A 21466-nucleotide genomic window follows, 5' to 3' on the forward strand; every position below is an offset into this window, starting at 1 on the left:
GATCTTAAATGTGGCAAACAAGAAAATCAGGAAGGGCTCAACCACTAACTGCTCAACAGATGCCTTGAAACCTCTTTTTAAACTATAAAATAATATTCAAGTTCTAATCTTCTTTTGGCTGCTCCCTTTAAGAATTACTACAGGAAAGGCTTACAAGATTCAAATTCAAATTTTATTTGTCACACACACACAACTATACACAGTATGACATGGGGGTGAAATGCTTGTAGCTGTACAATGCCCGACCATTAAATGACAGAAAAAAGTTTTACAGTATTTACAATTTACAGGTTACTACAAAATTTACAAATTAACCTTAAATTTACAGTAAAAAATGTGCAAAGAGCAGAAAGAGATTATAAAGATTATAAATTATAGGAAATGTGTGGTGATGTGTGTGAGAGTCCAGTCTTATAGTGATGTGTGGGAGAGTCCAGTCCTACACCTGGTTCAGGGCCCGAATAGCCTGGGGGAAGAAGCAGCTCCTCATTCTCTCTGTTTTGGCCTTAAGGGAGCGGAAGCGCTTCCCAGACCTCAACAGTGAGAAGAGTCCATTGTTGGGATGGGAGAGGTCCATCATAACCTTCCTAGCTTTGGACTTGCACCGCTTGGTGTAGATGGACAGCAGGTCAGGGAGCTCTGATTGAATGATGCGTTCGGCCGAGCGCACCACTCTTTGCAGATCTCGTCTGTCCTGCTCGGTGCTGTTCCCAAACCAGGTGCAGATGTTTGCCGTCAGGATGCTCTCGATGGTGCAGCAGGAGAAGTTCTTGAGCACCTTCAGTGGAAGATGGAAGTCTCTAAGTCTTCTGAGGAAGAAGAGACGCTGACGGGCTTTCTTAACCAGGGTGTTGATGTGACAGGACCATGACAGGTCCTGAGTGATGTGGACACCTAGGTATCGGAAACTGTCCACTCTCTCCACTGGCGTGCCACTGATGATGAGGGGTTTGTAATTCTTCGCCTGCTTTGTAGTGAAGTCCACGATCAGCTCCTTAGTCTTGCTGATGTTTAGGAGGTAGTGAGACCGGCTAATTTTCACCCTATCTCTAGAATCTTCTATCACACCAACCCTATCCTTTAAGATTGTTTGGACATGTACAACCTTTCTTCTTTAGCTTTGTCTTTAACCTTCCATCATCTCTAAACTATATATCATAGCAGGTCTCACTACCATCTTGTAAGCCTTTCCTTTCTCTCTAGCTGATAGTCTTCTGTCACAAATAACCCCTGACATTCAGCTCAACACGATCCCCACCCTAACTGCACACATTTACTTCAACTCTTGTGACCTGTTCACTGGATGGTTGACCCCAGTTTTTTGTTTTTTTTTTAAGTCATCCATCTTCAATTACTTTATTGAAATATATTGGAGATGAATCTTTTTACAGGGTGGAATGGTTGTAAAGCATCTATTTTTAATAACTTCGAAAAAAAAGAATTGGTTACCCAAATGTAATTCATTTTGTCAAAATTGTACATACAGGCTCAAATAATGTTTAACATTTAACCAAATGTTAACCACTAATATTTGGTTAAATGTCCATCTCGACCAAACCCTTCTTGTTGCCATTAACAAGCTTCTGGTAAAAATTCGAACAGATATTTGACCACTCTTGGGTAGTTTTGAGGCACAGATTTGGCTTTGAAGAGCAGTCCACAACTTTTCACTGCAGCTGAGGTTGGAGCTTTGAAGCCATTGCAGAAGCTTAATGTTAAATGATTTGTGTTTGGGATCATTATTCTGTTGGAACCTCCAGTTGTGTCCAAGTTCTAACTATAGTTACTGATTTAAAGTGAAGTTGAGGAAGAACAAGGTAGTCATCCTCCTATCCCGTCCACTTTGTGCAATCAGAATCAGAGAAACCTTATTAATCCCAGAGGGTAATTGAGTTTTTTAGCAGCAAATATACAACAAACATCAAGCACTGATACAAAATGAGTGTTGAAACAGAGTTATGATACATAAATATTAAGATAAATATAGAGATATAAGTATAACTATACATATAAATCTAAAAGGACAAGTATGTCTGCAAATATATGTCATGGTGTACATGGTGCATTGTGGTGTGATTAATTCTGTTCCACATTTGTGGATCTGACCCAAGTGGATGAATTAAAGCGTGTGATAGCAGTAGACTTGTAGTCAAGACGCCTAAACCGAGACCAGAGGGTATCGAGACCGAGACAAAAAAGTCTTTAAACTGCAGCCAGATGCTGCTTCGTTTACGGGTGTCAGCCATATTTATGTATTTTTGCAATGCACAGCCCTCCTCTCTCACACCCTCTCTGTTTTTCACATAATATTATCCTATATCCTCGCATGTGATTGGCCACAATATGGAGAGATTGGAGCATAGCTGAGCCACTGTGTGAGAGCTGAGCAGCCAAAGGAAATTAAGTGAGGAGCGGCTCTCGCTCAATGGGAGGCTATTCTTCTGATTCACTACCAAGCACGGCTCTGAGAGCTGATGCTTTTGCGCACACATTATCAAACGTTACGTTGTGTCTCATGGATACTGTTGACTCCAGAGGCGGAGCCAGACATTTGATACACCTGGGGCTTAGCCCTAAAGGGTAGTATGCATGGGGGTTAGAAATGACTGAAAGATTTATTAGGCTGTGTTTTGAGTTTTGTTTAAAAAAGAATGACTTCATATAGGAAAAAAATATATCACATATGCAGGACACCTTAAACTAGTTTTTTAATTAAGCAGCAAGGCAGAACACAATCAGAGCTGTATCAAGACACGCAGACTAAACCCCAATTCAACCAGACCCAGAACTGATCCGGAATTAAAACAGGACTACAACAGTTCAAAATCAGGACTACTGAGGACTTAACCAAGACGGAACCAGAATCAGAACTAGATGATAGCAGCACTCTCCCTCTCTCTCCCTCGCTGCTCCTCTCTCTCTCTCTCTCTCTCTCTCTCTGTGCTGACAATCAAGCCAAACACCAACATCATCAAATATACAGTTGAAACCAGATATTTACAAACTCTTCAAATAAAAACACTTTTTTAAATTGTGACATCAAATCAGACTAAATGTTTATTTTTGTTTAGATTGATCAATATAAAAAACATTTGTTAACTTTAAGAGTAAAGAGAGAAAATCTGTATTTCTTAATTGTAAATGGCACCAAATTGTATTCAAACTTGAGCCACACTTATGGAGCTCCACAATTCTTTTCCAGGTGTTTTGGTTGACATCTCTTGATGTTCCCACGTCACAGAAACAGGCTCTGTGTTTTGCCTTATATGCATCCACAGGTGTGCCACCAATTTACTCACATGGACTCTGCTAACCTATCAGAAGCTTCTTCAGCTCAGAATGGAATCGTCTGCAGTTTTCTTATTAATTAACAATAAACTTAGTGTATATGTGCTCCTACATTTGATGAAAGTGATAAATAATAGACAGCTCTGTCTCTTTATTCTGACATTTAACTCATTCAAAAGATATTTCAATATTTATTTATCTAAAACAAAAAAAATTACTCTAAATTGATGTTGTACAGTAAAAAAATGTTCTTGTGTTTTCCATAAAGTGTAAATATCTGGTTTAAACTGTGAATATACAATATAGACTTTAGCCCATTTTGGGGGGTGCTTCAGCACTGTTTGCATTGACCACTGGTCAGTTCTGCATTTCGGGGCAATGAGTCTTTTGCTGCGTGTGCTCTGATGGTCCATCATGGAGGCGTGCATGTGGTGGGAGGGATTGTCCATGATACAAAGAAGCTTTTTTAGCATTCTCAGACAACTCCTCCAGGTCCAGTCTGACACCCAGGACAGAACCAGCCTTTTTAATCAGTTTGTTCAGCCTGTTGGCATCGGCTGTCTTCACCCACTGCCCCAACACAAAGCTGCAAAGAACACAACACTCTACTACAGAGTGATAAACATGGTCAGCATTTTCCTACAAACATTAAAGGACCTGAGTCGCCTCAGTAGGAAAAGCCGACTTTGCCCTTTTTTAAAGACAGCATTGGTGTTCTTGGTCCAGTCCAGTTTACAGTCCAAGTGTACCCCCAGGTACCGGTAGTCCTCCAGGATCTCTACATCAGCCCCTCTGATGGTGACAGGGGTAGGAGGAGGAGCCTGCTTCCTAAAGTCCATGATCAGTTCCTTTGTCTTTGTGATGTTAAGTTGTAGATGGTTTAGCTCACCACTCAACAAAGCTGTCCACCACACTCCTGTACTCCTCCTCCTCCGGCCCGTCCCTGATACAGCCCACAATGGCAGAGTCATCAGAGAGTTTCTGCAGATGGCATGACTGTGACTTGGACCTGAAGCCAGACGTGTAGAGGGTGAAGAGGAAGGGTGATAGGACCGTCCCCTGTGGCGCCCCCGTGCTGCTCAGGATGTTGTCCGAGCGGCAGCTCTTCAGTCGAACATACTGTGGTCGACTTGTTAAGTAGTCCGTGATCCAAGCTACCAGTGGGGCGTCCACCTGCATTTCTGTGAGCTTATTCCCAGCAGTGATTGTCTGATCGTGTTAAAAGCACTAGAGAAGTCAAAGAACATGACCCTCACAGTGCTCCCAACAATGTCCAGGTGAGAATAAGCCTGGTCCAGCAGGTAGATGATGGCATCCTCCACACCGATACGGTTTGATAAGCAAACTGTAGGGGCTCCAGCCAAGGCTCCACCAGCAGACGCAGATGTCTCAGGATGAGTCTCTCCAGTGTCTTCATGACACGTGAAGTCAGAGCCACTGGCCTGCAGTCACTGTGGGTCGACGGGTTAATCTTTTTAGGGACAGGAACCAGGCAGGATGTCTCCCAGAGTGATGGGATCCTCTGCAGTTTCAGACTCATGTTGAAGATCTGGTGCAGAGCTCCAGACAGCTGGGAAGCACAGCACCTGAGGGCCCTGGGAATGACACCATCCGGGCCAGCAGCTTTACTGGAGTGGAGTCTGCCCAATTCTTGATGTCATCTGCTGAGAGGGGCAGGGTGAGACGGATGATCTGATATCCTCGTGTTGGTGTTGTTCCCAGATCATCATGAAAATGTTGTTCCAGGTTCAACATTGCAAGTGACCAATCAGAATGTTGTGACGTTATTCTTTTGCGCACCAACCCATTCGTGCATTTATGAAATTCCAATGTTGCAAGGACAATATCAATTCTGCTTAGCGTTTATTAAAGGGTTAGGGTCAGGGTTAGGGTCCGTTGATCGGTGGACAAAGGCAGTTTCTCGCAGCTTAAGTACAGTTTTTTGTTTTACGCGGTTTTTCCCGAAGTCGCAAAAGTATGACATCACAACATTCTGATTGGTCACTTGCAATGTTGATCCTGGAACAACCTTTAGTATGATGATCTGGGAACAACACCAACACGACGATATCAGATCGTGCGGGTGAGACAGGCTAAAAATGTTTCTCCCACTGAAAACGTTACATCCAGATGAACAGAATCAACCTTTGATTAGTGTAACTTTACCAGTAACTCTTTAAAGTCAACAGTATACACTCTAACACATAAGGATTATTATAGAATTTAATACTATTATAATTTAATAGAATCCTTGCCATCCCTCACAAGTGAGCCCCAAATACATCTCTGTGTAACATCACTACATTTACTGTAAAAGCCACACAGGTTTACAGTTGGTTTTGAGCTCAGTCGGCTTTATTTTTTGCTCAAAGTGCTCAAAATTTGGATGTGTTTGGTTGACTTCTACATGTTTTTTTAAAGTTCCTGTCATCAGGTTTGCTTTACTTTTTCTACACACAGTAGAACAAAGCTAGAAGCTGAAATAGAATTTGACTTTATTTTTAGTCAATTTAAAACTAAATGTGTTTTCCTTCTTTATAAAAAGTTGACATGTATTAATTTTGATGGACTAATTCTGATCAGTTGTAACAGTCCATTTCATGCATGTTGACTCGAATCCTCCTCTGCTGAGCGACTTCTGAAACATGAAGAAACCTTTTTTAAACTTATGCTGCTGTGAATGTTGTATATCTCATAACAGTGACATGATGTTTACTGTGAGTGCTGAGCTTTGGTTATAGCAAACCTGCCCTGTGTTGTTTATCAGATATTCACACCAGAAGCATCAGCAAGAATTTTCTTTTAAAAAAAAGAAAAGAAAAGAAAAAACGAATCTGTTATGAAAACTGTTACGAAATCGATCACCTGAAATTCTTTTGTCATGCACATGCTCAGTGCAGCAAGAGAGACAGAGGAGCAGAGTAATAAGATATACAATATGTACAATAGAATACAAGTATAAAGTAATATACAGTAGGATAGTGCAAATTATAAGATCAAATAACTGTAACGAGTAACAATATAACTGTATCCTGAAAAATAAATAGCTTAGCTTAGCTATCAGTACAGGTGATTCTAAAAGTGACATAGTATTGTGCAAATGGATAAAAGAGTAGCAGCATATGATGGAGAGATGAAACAAACATTCAATGAAAAACTGTTGGTGATATTGTACGGTCTGAATGGGAACAGAATAGCTTTGTTATTAATCGTCAGGAAAATCACCTACAGAGTGAGGAGGAGTTGTGTATGAACCTTTCCATGTATTCCTGATGGAATACATGGAAAGGTTCTCAGAGCATGTGCTGACGAACTGACCGGCGTCTTCACTAAAATCTTCAACCTTTCCTTGTCATTAAACACCGTCCCACCCTGCCTCAAAACCTCAATCATCATCCCCATCGCTAAGAAGACGGCTGTGGACAGCCCAAATGACTACAGGCCTGTTGCACTTACGCCTGTAGTACAAAGGATTTCCTGTGCCAGTCAGTTCTGCATTTCGGGGCAATGATTCTTTTGCTGCGTGTGCTCCGATGGTGCATCATGGAGGCGTGCATGTGCTGAGAGTGGTTATCCATGATACAAAGAAGCTTTTTTTAGCATTCTCCTCTCAGACAACTCCTCCAGGTCCAGTCTGACACCCAGGACAGAACCAGCCTTTTTAATCAGTTTGTTCAGCCTGTTGGCATCGGCTGTCTTCACCCTCTGCCCCAGCACAAAGCTGCAAAGAACACAACACTCTCTCTAGTTATGAAATCAATCACCTGAAATTAATGGATGTGTTTTTCTAGCTTTTCTTATCTACAGTACAAATATAGTGTACACAGTGAGGATGACATTTTTTTATTGAGGTATTTTTATGAGTTTGCAGCTCGGTGTGTCTCTGTCTCTGCTTATATGAGTGAATGGAGCTCACCCAGCAGTATCTTGCGTTCTCCAACCAGTAAGACAGGATTATCAGAGTAGAATATTTATCTATATAATATTTATTTGATTACGCTTCAAATTCAGGTCAGAGAGAGGGTATTGTTTTCTTTTACACATGTGTGTTTAATAAATTAAAGCAGTAATGATGAAATTATTACAAATCACTCCGGTTGATAAAAATGTGAATTTTGGCGCCTGGCACAACCTTGAAGCTGCAGGTACGCCACCTGTTGGAACTAGAGGGAAGAGCACCAAAACTTCAGATTTTGTCAGAATTACGTGACCTGTGTGTTTTGAAAGCAATTGTTTTCTATAAGCTTCTGTCTCTTCTGCAGAACATAAAGTTTCTGACTCGTGATTTCCAAAAGGCAGCTTGGATGTAATCCAATAATGAATTTATTGTAAACAAAACTGGCAAAATAAAACATTTTCAGTTCAAGTCCAGGTTATCTATTCCTGTCAGTAAAACACATTAAACAGCTATAAAAAGAAAAGTGTTGCTTCACAAACTGTTTGTCTGATTAACTTTTACCCTGAGCACATCAGCAGAATTACCCACACTTTATAACAGCAAAACAATAACAGGATGAACTGTGCAAAAAAAACCTAATATTGAAAAGCATTTAAATGTGGTTTATAATATTCAGATAAAAAACTGACCTTTCTATTTGGCTCGAACAGTCTGTGAGATCTAGCTCTGTTAATGCTAACATGCCTGTAACAGTAACTGCTGTTGTAGGACTCCAAACGTTTTTGGTTTTGTTTGTTTGTTTAAGCTACAAATCAATTGATAGATAACTTAGGGCTGCCATAAAGTGGACCTTACTTTCTCTCCCTTCTGGACAATCCAGTGAGCTAAAATTTACAAAGGAAACATGAATTTGATGAGACTTGAAAATATGAATTGTTCACTGGTGGAGTGGAACATGAAGTCTGTAGCTCTGTTTCCAACAATCTTTTATATAACCAAAGATTTCTGCAGTCAGTCTCTTCCTGCTGGCCTGATGCAGGTTGAAGAAACATCGACACAGGCTTCACCTGAAAGCTGTGTCCTTGTTTTTTTATATTCTATGATAAAAGAATATAAAAGGTCATATTGACTGTATAAAATCAAGGCCGATATATCAATTGTTCAAAAACATTCTAGTTTTTACAGTCCTGTCTTTGCACTATTTTGGATTAAATTTGGGATTTAAATAATATTTTTCAACACTCAGACAGTCGACGCTGTCTTCAAACAATCGCACGAGTGCTGCTGATTTGCTGAGGAAAAATAGCCATGATAAACCAATCACATGACCAATTTAAGATGACATAGCAACAACCCTGAGACAACCCTGAGTCTTCACTTTTGTGTTAAAAGTGTGTTGAAAGGCCATGTAAAACTAGAGTCATGATAAAAAATATATGTAATGTTTTTTCCTGAATCGTTGTTTGTGTTTACTGAGGGAAGAAACAGTAAAAACTGCATTTTCTAAGGAAAACACTCAAAAGCACAAAAATTATAAAAAACAAAACCATCCTTTCATATTGGTGTTCTGTAAATAGTTTGAAAAAGTTATCAGGTCTTAAAGTTTGACGTCATTAACCGTTTCTGGGTCCCAAAGTCAAACGATCACTGTGGCGTCACTGAGAGTTACAAACTGTCTAAATTCTTTCATCTTTAATAAAATGATCAGTGTTCTGCTCTACCATGTGTAACATTTAAGTTTAACATCCAGGCATCCATGAAAACAGAATTTATGAAATTTTACAGAGTTAGAAGTTAGCAGGAAGTTAGCTCGTTAGCTTCCACTTAAACATAATACACCATGTCCAGCTCTGCTACCATAACCTTAAAGCCATACTCTATAACTAACATCACTGACTCTTGGTCTCAGTAACCAGCTGCTTCACCTTTTTTCCTTTTATCAGACCATGCAGAGATACAGCTGCCCGCCTTTTCCACAGCGTTGACTGTGTTGTAGAATTTTGCTACTTTATGTCCCAGAGCTTCAAGACCATCAACTACATCCTGCAAAGAGGAGAGAGACTCAGATGGAACAAAACCTGTAGAAACTATTAATTTATCATTTAAATACACTGAATAAATTACCTTTTCAAGCTTGGATTCAAGTTTTACTTCACTTTGAGAGTCTACAAGAACAACCAGAGTATCAATCGCCTCCTTAAGACTCTTTCCAAACCAAAGGTGGTTCATGAGCGCCTTGGAGAGAAAAAATAAGTCTATGAGGTGAGAAAGTGATGATTACAGGATCAATTAGGGTGAAGAATCTTGTTACTGTGATGCAAGCTTTAACAGCAAAGACAGGCATCAGTCCACATGAATTTATTTTATTTAATATGTAATGGCACTTTTGTGTGTACCATGCATACATACCGAGGCCACAGCCGGTGGAATCATTTCAGACCCAGACCCTCCAATCACCAGCGTCTTCGACGGAGTCTTCAGCACAGATGGGGCCATATTGGAGGGAGGCCGCTCCCCTGAGAAATACAGCAAAGACCTTGAACAGCAAAACTAGAAAGCAGAAATCAGTCTGTACACACATATTTGAGCATAAATCATTCATACAAATGTTTCATACACAAATCAGTTACTGTATTTTCTTGCAGTAGTTTCATACCTGGATTGCGGGGGCAGTGGAGCCTATCCTAGCTATTATAGGGTGAGAGGCAGGTCGCTAGCCTGATGCAGAGCTAACACAGAGAGACACTCAACCATTCACATTCACACCTATGGGCAATTTAGAATCACCAATTAGCCTAACCCTACTAACTGCATGTCTTTGGACTGTGGGAGGAAGTCAGAGTACTCAGGGAGAACTCACACAAACATGGGGAGAACATGCAAGCTCCCCACCGCAGGTGGGATCGAACCCTGAGACCTATGTATATACTAGAGATGGCACGATACCACTTTTTTATGTCCGATACCGATACCGATGTCATAAATTTGGATATTTGCAGATACCGATATGAATCTGATATAGTGTTTTTTAATCAATAAAACTGTTTTTTTAATATCTTGCTGCATTTTGTATAAGTTTATACTCAAGTTTAAATACACAACAACACTAAAGCTATTCTGTTATACCTGTATGTAAAAAATACACTGCACCCAAAATATTTCAAAGTTCATGAATACTGATCAATCTAATAAACTTAAACCTGCTCCATCCTCCCTATTCTGGTATTTTAAAGAGTACTTAGCAGAAATATTAAGCAACCTAACTAATAGGGTTGCAAACTCCCAGCAAAAAATAAATAAAAATAGGGAACCACCCCCCACCTCATGATGCTTAATCGACATAATCAACTTTAATTTGATGCAGTGTGAAAATAAATGCCCAGAAATGAATTATTTTTCAAGAATAATTAAATAGATTAAATAGATTTTTAAATAAATTAAATAGATTCAACATCTTTCCTCTACAGAACTGCAGACTGCACAGATGGTATCTTGCCAAAGGAAAAAGTAGTATAGCTTACTAGGGTATATTAGACTTAACAGTTACTATATACAGTAATGGACTTCTATATATTTTGCATCAGATTAAAACTTTGGGTGTAAGAGTCAAATAATTATTTATTAAAAGCTAGATATTTTAAATGAGAATAAGAAAGAAAAGTATGTCTTTGTGCCCCCTTTTCCCTGTTCATGCCCTATCGGCCCCCCTGGCTAAACTTTGCTAGATCCGCCCCTGCACAGTTACAGCCGTCAGCTACGTAGAAAAAGATCCTGGTGTAGAAATAATATTAAATAAATTCTAACAACAGCTGATCAAGGTTAAACGTGCTGTTGTTGTTCAGCCGCTGGTTTCCTCTTTCTGGTGCAAAGTGGGCCAAAAACAAAGAAGAGAGAAAAGCTGATCAGCTGATCATTGATCAGTTTAATGATTAAAGTAGCAGCAGGAGAGAGAGAGAGAGAGAGAGAGAGAGAGAGAGATGGAGTCGCTCCATATATCTGTTGTTAAGCTTAACGTGGGAATGCTTTACAAACATTAAGAGGTGAACTTACACACTTGCTTTACTTCTCTCTGGGAAAACTTCCTCGGAGATGAAATGCTGGTTTGGTAGCGAGGCTACAAATACACACAGCGGCTCTATCACGTGACCACACTGCTGCGACGTGCTACGGTTATGAGCCGAGTTACGCCGTGTCGCAAGTTTTGTGAGGAGCTTTTTTTGTTATTTAATGGATCGATTACATTTTTTATTTCTCTCCGATATCTGATCCAGTAATTTACGTCAGTATCGGACCGATACGTAATATCGGATCGGTCCATCTCTAGTATATACAGTATAAATGAATATAAATATCCATATACTGTTAAATCACAACAGCACATTTATATTATAAGGTTAACTCACTTCAGTAGAGACAAAACTGAACAATAAGACGAGCCCCTTATGAGCAGGTACTTGATGACAGTGTGAAGGAAAAACTCACTTTTAACAGCAAGAAACCTCCAACAGCACCAGGCTCACAGAGGGGCAGTCATCTGCTGTGACCAGCTGAAGAGTGAGGTGAGGAAGACAGGACAGATTTACAGAGCTTGTGTAATTTGTGTTTGTAGAAGTTCACTCAGAGCTCAACTGTGCCTGTTTTAACATTCAAAACATTTCAGTGGGCTATGGCATTAAATGGAAAATGGCATTTTAATCCAAATTTACATGATGTGCTTCAGTTTGGCAGTTTTGTTGATTGTTTTCATCAATTGTCAGATGACAAGGCGTCACCATGAATTATGAAATGCAATTTTCTCCGCTCATTTCCTCAATGGTGCTTTTGTTTGGTACTATTCGATTAATAATTCATGGTGTGCAGTTTCCTGAGGTGTTGTTGTTTTTCTTTCAAATTTCTTATATTTGCCCCCCAACATGCTAACATGTACAAACATATTTATCAAGCATATGTTATATTAACCATGCTTAACACGTTAGTTTAGAAGATAAATTAAAATTGCGAATTAGCACTATACAAATCAGAACTGAGGTCCAGAATATTTGTTATTAAATATTAAATTCAGAAGGAATCCTGCTGATCTCTTACCATGAAAGATGTTATCAGCTCTAAAACAGAAGTCATTTAGATGGTTGTTGAGGATGATTCCAGTGCTTGAAGAGAGGACATTGGACCCAAATCTGTAAAGAGTAAACATTAAATGAACGAAGTCTAAACCCTGTGACGCTGTGTTGTGGAAAAGTCAGCTGGTTTCTAACAGTGAAACAGGATGATGCAGGTACGGACTCGTCGTTGATGCTGCTGGTGACAGACACAGCAGATCCATCTTCAGCCAGCACAGATACATGTGTGGTGCCGATGCTGTCCAGATACGAGTTTTTGCCGTAATACTGGGGATCGTGAGTCTTGTCGCTGCTGATCAAGCTCCGTATGTGGTTGGCAAAGCTATCCACTGTCAAATTCTTTGCCATCTGTGTGAAATACAGAGAATTAATCAAACGAAATAAATAAGCACATTACAGAAAATACATTGATATCAAGAAAATTAACAATTTACAGCCAAATATTAACAGAATTTTGATCATTGAGGCATCACTGACGCTGCTGGTAACGAACACAGCAGAAGCATCTTCAACTAGTGACTTGCAAAGTCGCAATCTCACCCCAGCAAATTAACCGAAAGTCTGACTGTGCAAAGCTCAGAGATATTACAAAAAACTTCAGACCTCAACTCATTATCAGTGTGCATAAACCGACTGTGGTGGGATGTGGCTGTAGCTCAGGTGGTAGAGCAGGTCATCTACTGATTGGAAGGTTGGTGGTTCGATTCCTGGCTTCCCCTAGTCTGCATGCCAAATATCCTTGGGCAAGATACTAACCCCAAATTGCTCTCCGATGCATCCATCGGAGTATGAATGTGTGTGAATGTTAGCTATAAAGCACTTAGAAAGATGTGCTTGTGCGAATGGGTCTGAATGGGTGAATGCACAAGTTGTGTAAAGCGCTTTGAGTGCTCAGATGAGTAGAAAAGCGCTATATAAGAACCAGTCCATTTACCATTTACCATGTGGTTTGTGAATGAGCTGCAGGCGGGGGTGGAGCACAGGGTTCAGGCAGAGCAGAGGCTGATGTGGTATTGCTGCATTTACTCGTTTAGTCACTTAAATATAATCATACTATATGCAACGAAGCAGGTGCAAATTTTGAGATACTTACTTTATCTGAGCTGAACTTTGGATCTCTGATATGTTTCTTTAATCCATTGGCAAATTTTAAAGCTTCAATATAACGGTGATAAAACAAAATCTTTTCATCAGTCGTCTTAGGTTCTGAATTCATTTTGTATCCTGAAAATATAAATAATTGTTTGTTTTTTATTTAAAACATCCATTTCTAGTTTATCACATTTGTAAAGATTGATAAGGATCATTGTCCTATATGAATCAAACTCTACATGCTAGAAGCAACAATCAGGAACCTTTCATGATGTTGAGGATGAAGCTGAGGATGGCTCCTCCTGCAGGAGGCGGAGGGAAGTACATCCGGTACTCTCCCAGAGAAATGTTCCACGCATCAGTCACATTAGCTTGATACAATGCCAAGTCCTCCAGTGTGAGTGTTCCTCCTGAGCAAAAACATTAAAACAAATGATTTTGTTGTGCAAAAATGAACACAATGCATTTCATACTCAAGACTTTGAATGGATCCAGACAGATCGCAGTGTAGCACACAGTGATCGTGGTCGATTTTTACAGAACGAATCGATTTGTTAATTTGTAATTAGATCATTGTGCCTGGCAAACATAGAAAATGTTCAGAAAAGAGAGCAGGATGAATCCCGTCTGATAATACCTGCTTTCTGTATGTCACTGATTAAATTCTTTGCTATTGTTCCGTTGTAAAACACATCTGGTCCCTCGTTTGCGATCATCTCCAAAGTGTCAGCCAGTTTCTCAAATTTCACAGTATCACCGGTCTTAAGCAGGTTCCCATTTTTATCTAAATATAACTTCCTAAAAGACAAAGACAGTGAAATAATAATAATAATAATAATAATGGATTGCATTTATATAGCGCTTTTTGGGGCCCTCAAAGCGCTTTACAATTCCGCTATTCATTCACTCTCACATTCACACACTGGTGGAGGCAGCTACAGTTGTAGCCACAGCTGCCCTGGGGCAGACTGACAGAAGCGAGGCTGCCATATCGCGCCATCGGCCCCTCTGGCCATCACCAGTAGGCGGCAGGTGAAGTGTCTTGCCCAAGGACACAACGACCAGGACAGAGAGGCCGGGGATCGAACCGGCAACCTTCCGGTTACAAGACGAACACCCAACTCTTTGAGCCACGATCGCCTAAAACATTCATTGTTTGCTATTTGTATTTATGAAATCACATTGTGGGTGTATTTCATACCGTAGTGACGTGTTGCCAATGCGTGGGATGTGTTGACCTTGGTAGGGAGGAATAGGGAATCCTTCTCTGGCTAATTTGATGGTCGGCTGAAAGAGGTCGGCCCACGGCAACTTCCCATAAAGCCGGTGTGCCACTTCATAACCTCGAATTTCCCCAGGAACCCCAATCCATCTGCTATCTGGTTAGATAGATAATGGGTAGTCAGGGCTGGAAAGTCACACATACATTTGCTCATGTTTTGAGTAAACTGTAAGGTCCTGACCTTTAATGATCTGAGATGACATTTGTTATAATTTGGTGCTTTGTAAATTCTATTCTGCTCCATTTCAAAGGGAAACACTGTAATTTTTAAATGCGTGTCTGTTTGTAACTGATTATGTTAGAAATAACATTTTGCATCCTACACTTACTTTTAGTTTATTTCACTATATTTACATATTTATACTATTTCTGGCTTAAAGAAGCATTTAGCATCTTATACCTACTTTTCTTACTGTTTATGCAGCCTGTGTGCAGGAGTGTAGCACAGAACTCTGGACCCTTTAAATAAATGGTGTCTGGAGCCCCCTATCTTTTCTCGATCCATCGTTCTCACACATATTTTAATTTCTATTTTCTTTATTTATTTATTTTATGTCTGCCACAAGTGAACTGCAATAATAAATACTCCCAGTTCGTATTGCTGTCCATCCCATAGGTCAAAGTCAACACACTATAGACAATCAGGAAGTAATGCAGGAAGGTCTTTTGTACTCTGCTGACAGCAACATAAGGGACAGGGACATGTGCATCCACAGCAGCCTGTGTCTCTGGCCTCAAAAGATCTCACAAGATCTCCAGCTTCACCTCCACAGACAGATAATCTGCCACAGAACGAGTGAAGATTAGCCAAAGCAGAAACAATGACTGATAAAGATGGACTTGTGAGGAAAGTTAAGATTTGTCCTGGGGACCAGAAAATGGGAAAGATGGACAGCATTCTGGCAAGCTGTCTACACAAATCAGAAAGTTCCCGAACCAGAAGCCCTGGATCGACGGTCAGGTACGACACATGCTGCGTACTCGCTCTCTTGCATTCAGATCAGGCAATGAGATGGAGTACAAAGCTGTGAAGTGCAGACTGAGTAAAGCCATTGCAGCGGCTAAGAGGCAGTACAGAGAGAAGCTGGATGGCTTCTATTCGTCTGCTGACCCCAGGCGGATGTGGCAAGGCACATCACAGAATATAGGGCCACCACCAACACCATCAGCTCCGCAGGCGGTCTGCTGGAGGATCTCAACCAGCTTTACACCTGCTTTGAGACCCCCCAGACCCTCCACGCCTCCCATATCTCCCAGAACCTCTAGACCTCCAAGACCTTCCAGAACCCCCAGATTACCCGACCCTCTCCCCCGCCAGCGGTCTCAGTAGACCAAGTGCACAAGGTCCTGAGGAAGATCAACCCCCGCAAGGCAGCAGGACCAGACAACATCCCTGGACGGGCCCTTAGAGCATGTGCTAACGAGCTGGCTGATGTTCTCACCTCCATCTTTAACCTTTCCCTCAGTCGGAGCATAGTTCCCACATGCTTTAAGACCACAACTATCATCCCTCTCCCCAAGAAAAGCCCAGCCACCTGCCTAAATGACTACAGACCAGTTGCACTCACTCCAATCATTGCAAAGTGTTTTGAGAGAGTGGTGCTTCAACACAGTCATCCCTCACAAACTCATCCACAAACTGTCAACACTCGGCCTGCACCCCACCCTCTGTGACTGGCTACAGGACTTTTTCACTGGCAGGCCTCTGTCAGGATCGGCAACAGGACTTCAGTCAGCGTTACCACAAACACTGGAGTTCCACAGGGTTGCGTCCTCACCCCCACCCTCTACACCCTGTACACCCACGACTGTGTCGCCTCCAACAAAGAGAACATCATTTTGAAGTTCACAGATGACACTGCAGTGATCGGTCGCATCACTGGAGGGGACGAAGCGGCTTATAGGAGAGAGGTGGTCTGGTGTCATGGTGTGAGGACAACAACCTCACCCTCAACACTGACAAGACAAAGGAGATGATTGTGGACATGAGGAAGAAGAAGAGGCCTCACCAGCCACTGTTTATCCGAGAGAGTGAAGTGGAAAGGGTGAGCAGCTTTAGGTACCTGGGCATTCACATCAGTGAGGACCTCACCTGGACACTGAACACCACACAGCTGGTCAAGAAGGCTCAGCAGCGGCTGTATTTCTTGAGGAGGCTGAGGAAATTTGGTATGTCGGCCAAGATCCTCAGCAGCTTCTACAGCTGCATTGTGGAGACCCTGACTAGCTGCATCACTGCATGGTACGGCAGCACTACTGCTATGGACCGCAAACGCCTGCAGAGAGTGATAACAACTGCGGAGAAGATCACCAGGACCCCGCTGCCCTCTCTGCAGAGCATCTACCATCGCAGAGTCCAGAGGAGAGCTGCCTCCATCCCTCACACACCCCCAACACGGACTGTTCACACTTCTGCCCTCGAGACGAAGGTTTAGAAGTGGGAAATCCAGAACATCTTGACTCAACAACTCCTTCTTCCACTGCTGTCGGACACCTGAACAGCTGATTTACCTCAACTGCAATTTGCATATATGGACAATTTGCACACTAAGTTCATTTTGCACATAGAAATGCTATTCCTTCTGTACACATGAAAATAAACACTTTCTTGAACCTTTGAATCCAAAAATTTGTAGTATTGCACAGACTAAATTCTAAAGTATGTAAAGAGCACACATAATTTGGTGGAAATGTAATATAATGGGACACTTTAGGACACTATTGAGGCCGTGCCACAGTCAACTTTCATTGTGCTCTGGGCTGCAATTGCTTATTAACCCTTTTTTTGTCTTTTAACAAATGTATTTAATAAAGGCATTTTAATACTGGAACCAATTTGCCTCAGCAGTGTCTCTTCAAGCCTATGTAATTCTTTTGTTTAGTCTGAAAACACACTCTCTTTATATTTCCTAGAGTTGAAATTCCCCTAGGTGGCGCTGTTGCATTTCAATCATAACACCCCCTGACCACCTCGCTACAACAGTAAGCATGTACTTAGTTTTTCATGGTTCAGTGTGCCATCCACAAATTTAAATTCTCTATCATGCAAAAAGAAAGTCATACATGAACATGATCAGCTGTCTTCTGTGGGCCAAAGCTCACTTAAAAAGGACTGAGGCAAAGTGGAGAACTGTTCTAATGTCAGACAAATCTTTTTGTTTGTTTGTTTGTTTGTTAGAAAATGTGGATCCTGCATCCTCTGGGATAAACAGTAAAGGGCTTTAACAAGTGCTGCTGTTTTTGCAGCTTGTTATCACCACTCAATTCAAAACCTTTCAAGGTGATTACATTACTGCCTATGGAATTGGCTGCCTGCACATCTGGCAATGCACCATCAGTGCATGGTGCATGGTGCATGGTGCAGAGTTGACATCAGCAAGACCACACATACTGTATCTATTACAATAGCATGGTTTCACAGTAGAAGTACCTGGGTGTTCAAATGACCTGCCTGCAGTTCAAACCAAAAAACACATCGGATGCATCATGAAATGAAAGATATGACAAAAAGGACCCAGGACTGTGGAGCAGCTAGAATCCTTTGGCAAACAAAAACGTTTTGACTCAGTATTTGAATATCTCTGGACTTTTTTATACATTTCTTTGAAGAGGTATAAGATAATTTATGTTTTGTTCCTGAGTAAATTATTTTCTTGTGCTTTTGAGTTTGATGATGTTTTCTTTGTGTCCAGTCCGTCTCTGTCTCATCTGAGGGTCCTGTCTTTAGTGTTTTGTCCCAGTTTATCCCACCAGTTTGTCCCACTTTCACAAACAGGAAACTCAAGCCTGCTTTAATGTTAGCTTATAACCAGCTGTTGTTGTTTAGCTGGTTTTTCGTTGACTGCCTGGAGTTGGAAGCGCTCCGTGTCTAATCTGCTTACAGTAATTAAATAATAATGGTTATGCATTCCTTAGTGTGTTAGAGCCCTGACTTTATTTTAGGAGATGAGGTTAGAGGTGAGGAGGAGGATACCTGTCATGCTGTCTCTTTCCTTCGCTTCTTTGGTGACAAGAGCCCTATCCCAGATGATAAAAAGTAGGTATGATCCTTCATATCTTGAGTTTGTCTTACAGACTAAGGTGCAGAATGTAAAAAAATACCTCTACAGATAACTGACCACACCTTTAGAACTTTTGTGTTACATCTTGTGCATAATTTAGAGAAAGACCTGTTAAGACCAGTCTGGAAAAAGACCTGTTAAGACCTGTTTGGAGAAAAACCTGACTACTTCAATCTCTCCGGTTGCTTCTGAAACTAAGGAGCATGTGTTTCATGGTTTTAATTTATGCTAGATTATTCTGATAGTGTCATATACGACACCGACTCACTGTCTTGAATAACTGCCAACAGCCAAACCCTCTGTAGTGGTTTGCTTTATCTCTTTTTTTCTTTTCTTTTCTATTATCCCAGTTTCTCTTTCTTGAGGAAAGAGGAAAGAGGAATGAGGAATGAGGCTGTGTCATAAAGGTGAGTCCAAGAGCAGATTAGACTAAACAATCGTAAATATTAGCATTATGGCAGAAAAACAACCCACCTTGCAGCCACTCCATGGTCCACTCTGTGGTTTTACTACACAACTTAAGCAGGTCAGAGTTCACATTTCTGGGGACAGTCTCTCTGGAGTTGATGATTTTCACTTTACCTTTGAAAACATTACATATTATTACGTTATACCCCAGCGGGGTTGAGCTAAGAGGAGCAAGGGTGCCTTGTTACCGGAGCTGTCCATCACAGTGAATATGACCCCGCCTCCGATCCCCGCGCACTGTGGGTTGATGATGGAGGTGCACAGCAGCGCAGCAATGGCAGCATCTACTGCAGAGCCGCCTTTCTGAAGAATGTTCCTGAAACAGTTCAGAGAAATAGATCAGGCTGAAGTTCATGTCCCTGTCCCGGCTATTCGCGGGGATAAACCATTATTGCAGTCACTTTTAAAACAAAGTATCCAACTGCATAAAAGTACCACTGAGCATCTGGCTCCGGGAACTTAGAAAGAAAATGTTTGAAAGTGATGCAAGAGCAAATGACACAGAAATCAGCCCTGTTAAAATTGATAGTAGGTTTAAATATTGGTGCAACTTTGGCATTTCCGCATATTAGTTACGCTGCAATAGATGTAGGCTGCCGGGGGATTCCCATGATGCATTGAGTTTTTCCTTTCCAGTCACCTTTCTCACTCACTATGTGTTAACAGACCTCTCTGCATTGAATCATATCTGTTATTAATCTCTGTCTCTCTTCCACAGCATGTCTTTTATCCTGTCTTCCTTCTCTCACCCCAACCGGTCGCAGCAGATGGCCGCCCCTCCCTGAGCCTGGTTCTGCCGGAGGTTTCTTCCTGTTAAAAGGGAGTTTTTCCTTCCCACTGTCGCCAAAGTGCTGCTCATAGGGGGTCATATGATTGTTGGGCTTTTCTCTGTATCTATGAAGCGCCTTGAGGCGACATTTGTTGTGATTTGGCGCTATATAAATAAAACTGAATTGAATTGAATATTGGAAAGCATCACTGTAATATTGGACAGGACAGAGAATAAATCTATCTGAAGAACTTCATTCATTCATTCATTCATTCATTCATACATACATCCTTCTTTCCTTCCTTCCAGTTAGTAGGTGACCCGCTCTACTACCTCAGCTATAGCCACCCCCATCTCTTTAAACATTTATTTTCATGTTTGCTTGAAATAAAATATCACTGTTGGTACTGCAGCTTATTGCAAGCTAAGTATGCGTTTAAATTTAATGCTTAGAAGAGGCAAAGGGTGATATCCACATGTTGGACCATCTACTACGTGCTTTACCGTGATACTGGAATATTATTCCCCTATATGCCTCTATGTTGTCATTACAGACGATGTCAGTAACAATAGTAATTTGTCACTTAGGAACAAAACAGTTCTTAGGTCCGGATCTTTGAAGTGAATGATGGGATCCGGGGCATGATATTTTAATCTCTATACCGTACTGTCTGTTGACAATACACACCACATCTGTAAGAATCATAGTTTCTACGTAATACGGCTTTTTCTCAGTTTTGACCAATAAATCATTTAGTAGGGAAATGGCATGAAGATTTTATACAGATCACACCGACTTTTGACTTTTATAAAATGGGGTGGGGTGGGGGGGGGGGGGGGGGTACATAACCGCACACTTCCATGATGAGACGCTGTTATGCAGTTTTCAAAGACGTTTTAGCGCTAAAGTTTGCATTTGGAACAGTGCAATATTATGTGTAATGCGAAAAACGAAAATGTGTCCGAAGTTTAAAATGTTACTCACCGTCCAATCTCTGAACAAGTCCAGGAGTCTGCGGCCACAGCAGCTTTTGAGAAAGTGCAATTAGCACTGATGTCCTTGACACACTCACTTGTACCCCCCCCCCCCCCCCCCCCCCCCCAATACCCATAATAACCAGCTACTAGACGAACTAGTACAGCACCTACACTTAGACCAACTACAAATAAGCCAGCTGCTGCTAAACTTCGGACACATTTTCGTTTTTCGTCTCTGGCCAGGCGCTTTGCTCTCGTTTTTGCGCTCTCAACGTCCTTGTCCTTAATGTCCTCGTTGGGGGGACACATAGGAGTGGTATTTGCCCCCACAACGTCCTCGTCCTCAATGTCCTCATTGGGGGGACAAATAGGAGACGTATTTGCCTCTTCCACATGCTCGGTTGATTCAGGCATCGCTGCTTTCTTCTCTGCGTAACCGTCGGTAGTTCACTTCCTCCGAAAGTTAACCGCTTGTTGATTTCCCAGACAGCACAGCGACGTATATATATG

At 41.3% G+C, this 21466-nt stretch overlaps 1 protein-coding gene across 1 annotated transcript; it reads right to left on the reverse strand.

Annotated features, from left to right (window-relative positions):
* Positions 1-7717: 7717 nt before the first annotated feature.
* LOC102798391 (glutathione hydrolase 5 proenzyme-like) lies at positions 7718-21381 on the reverse strand. The gene is made up of 12 exons (XM_087848649.1): positions 20964-21381; positions 19398-19525; positions 19216-19323; positions 14600-14777; positions 14036-14196; positions 13662-13808; positions 13400-13530; positions 12470-12654; positions 12272-12363; positions 9596-9702; positions 9311-9421; positions 7718-9229 (listed from the first exon to the last, which is right to left on the reverse strand). Exons 1-12 carry the CDS (start codon positions 21368-21370, stop codon positions 9092-9094), a joined length of 1893 nt encoding a protein of 630 aa, XP_087704775.1. The 5' UTR covers positions 21371-21381; the 3' UTR covers positions 7718-9091.
* Between the last annotated feature and the right edge of the window lie 85 nt (positions 21382-21466).

The sequence above is a fragment of the Neolamprologus brichardi genome, chromosome 12, assembly GCF_056152115.1.
Source record: "Neolamprologus brichardi isolate AB-2024 chromosome 12, ASM5615211v1, whole genome shotgun sequence".
Classification (NCBI taxonomy): Eukaryota; Metazoa; Chordata; class Actinopteri; order Cichliformes; family Cichlidae; genus Neolamprologus; species Neolamprologus brichardi.

Coding starts and splice junctions, on each gene's coding strand:
- LOC102798391 (XM_087848649.1), bottom strand. CDS start 21,370: ATGCCTGAATCAACCGAGCATGTGGAAGAGGCAAATACGTCTCCTATT. Junction 14,197..14,599: donor ATTGGCAACACGTCACTACG/GTATGAAATACA, acceptor TTTGTCTTTTAG/GAAGTTATATTTAGATAAAA. Junction 12,655..13,399: donor CAAAGTTCAGCTCAGATAAA/GTAAGTATCTCA, acceptor TATTTCACACAG/ATGGCAAAGAATTTGACAGT.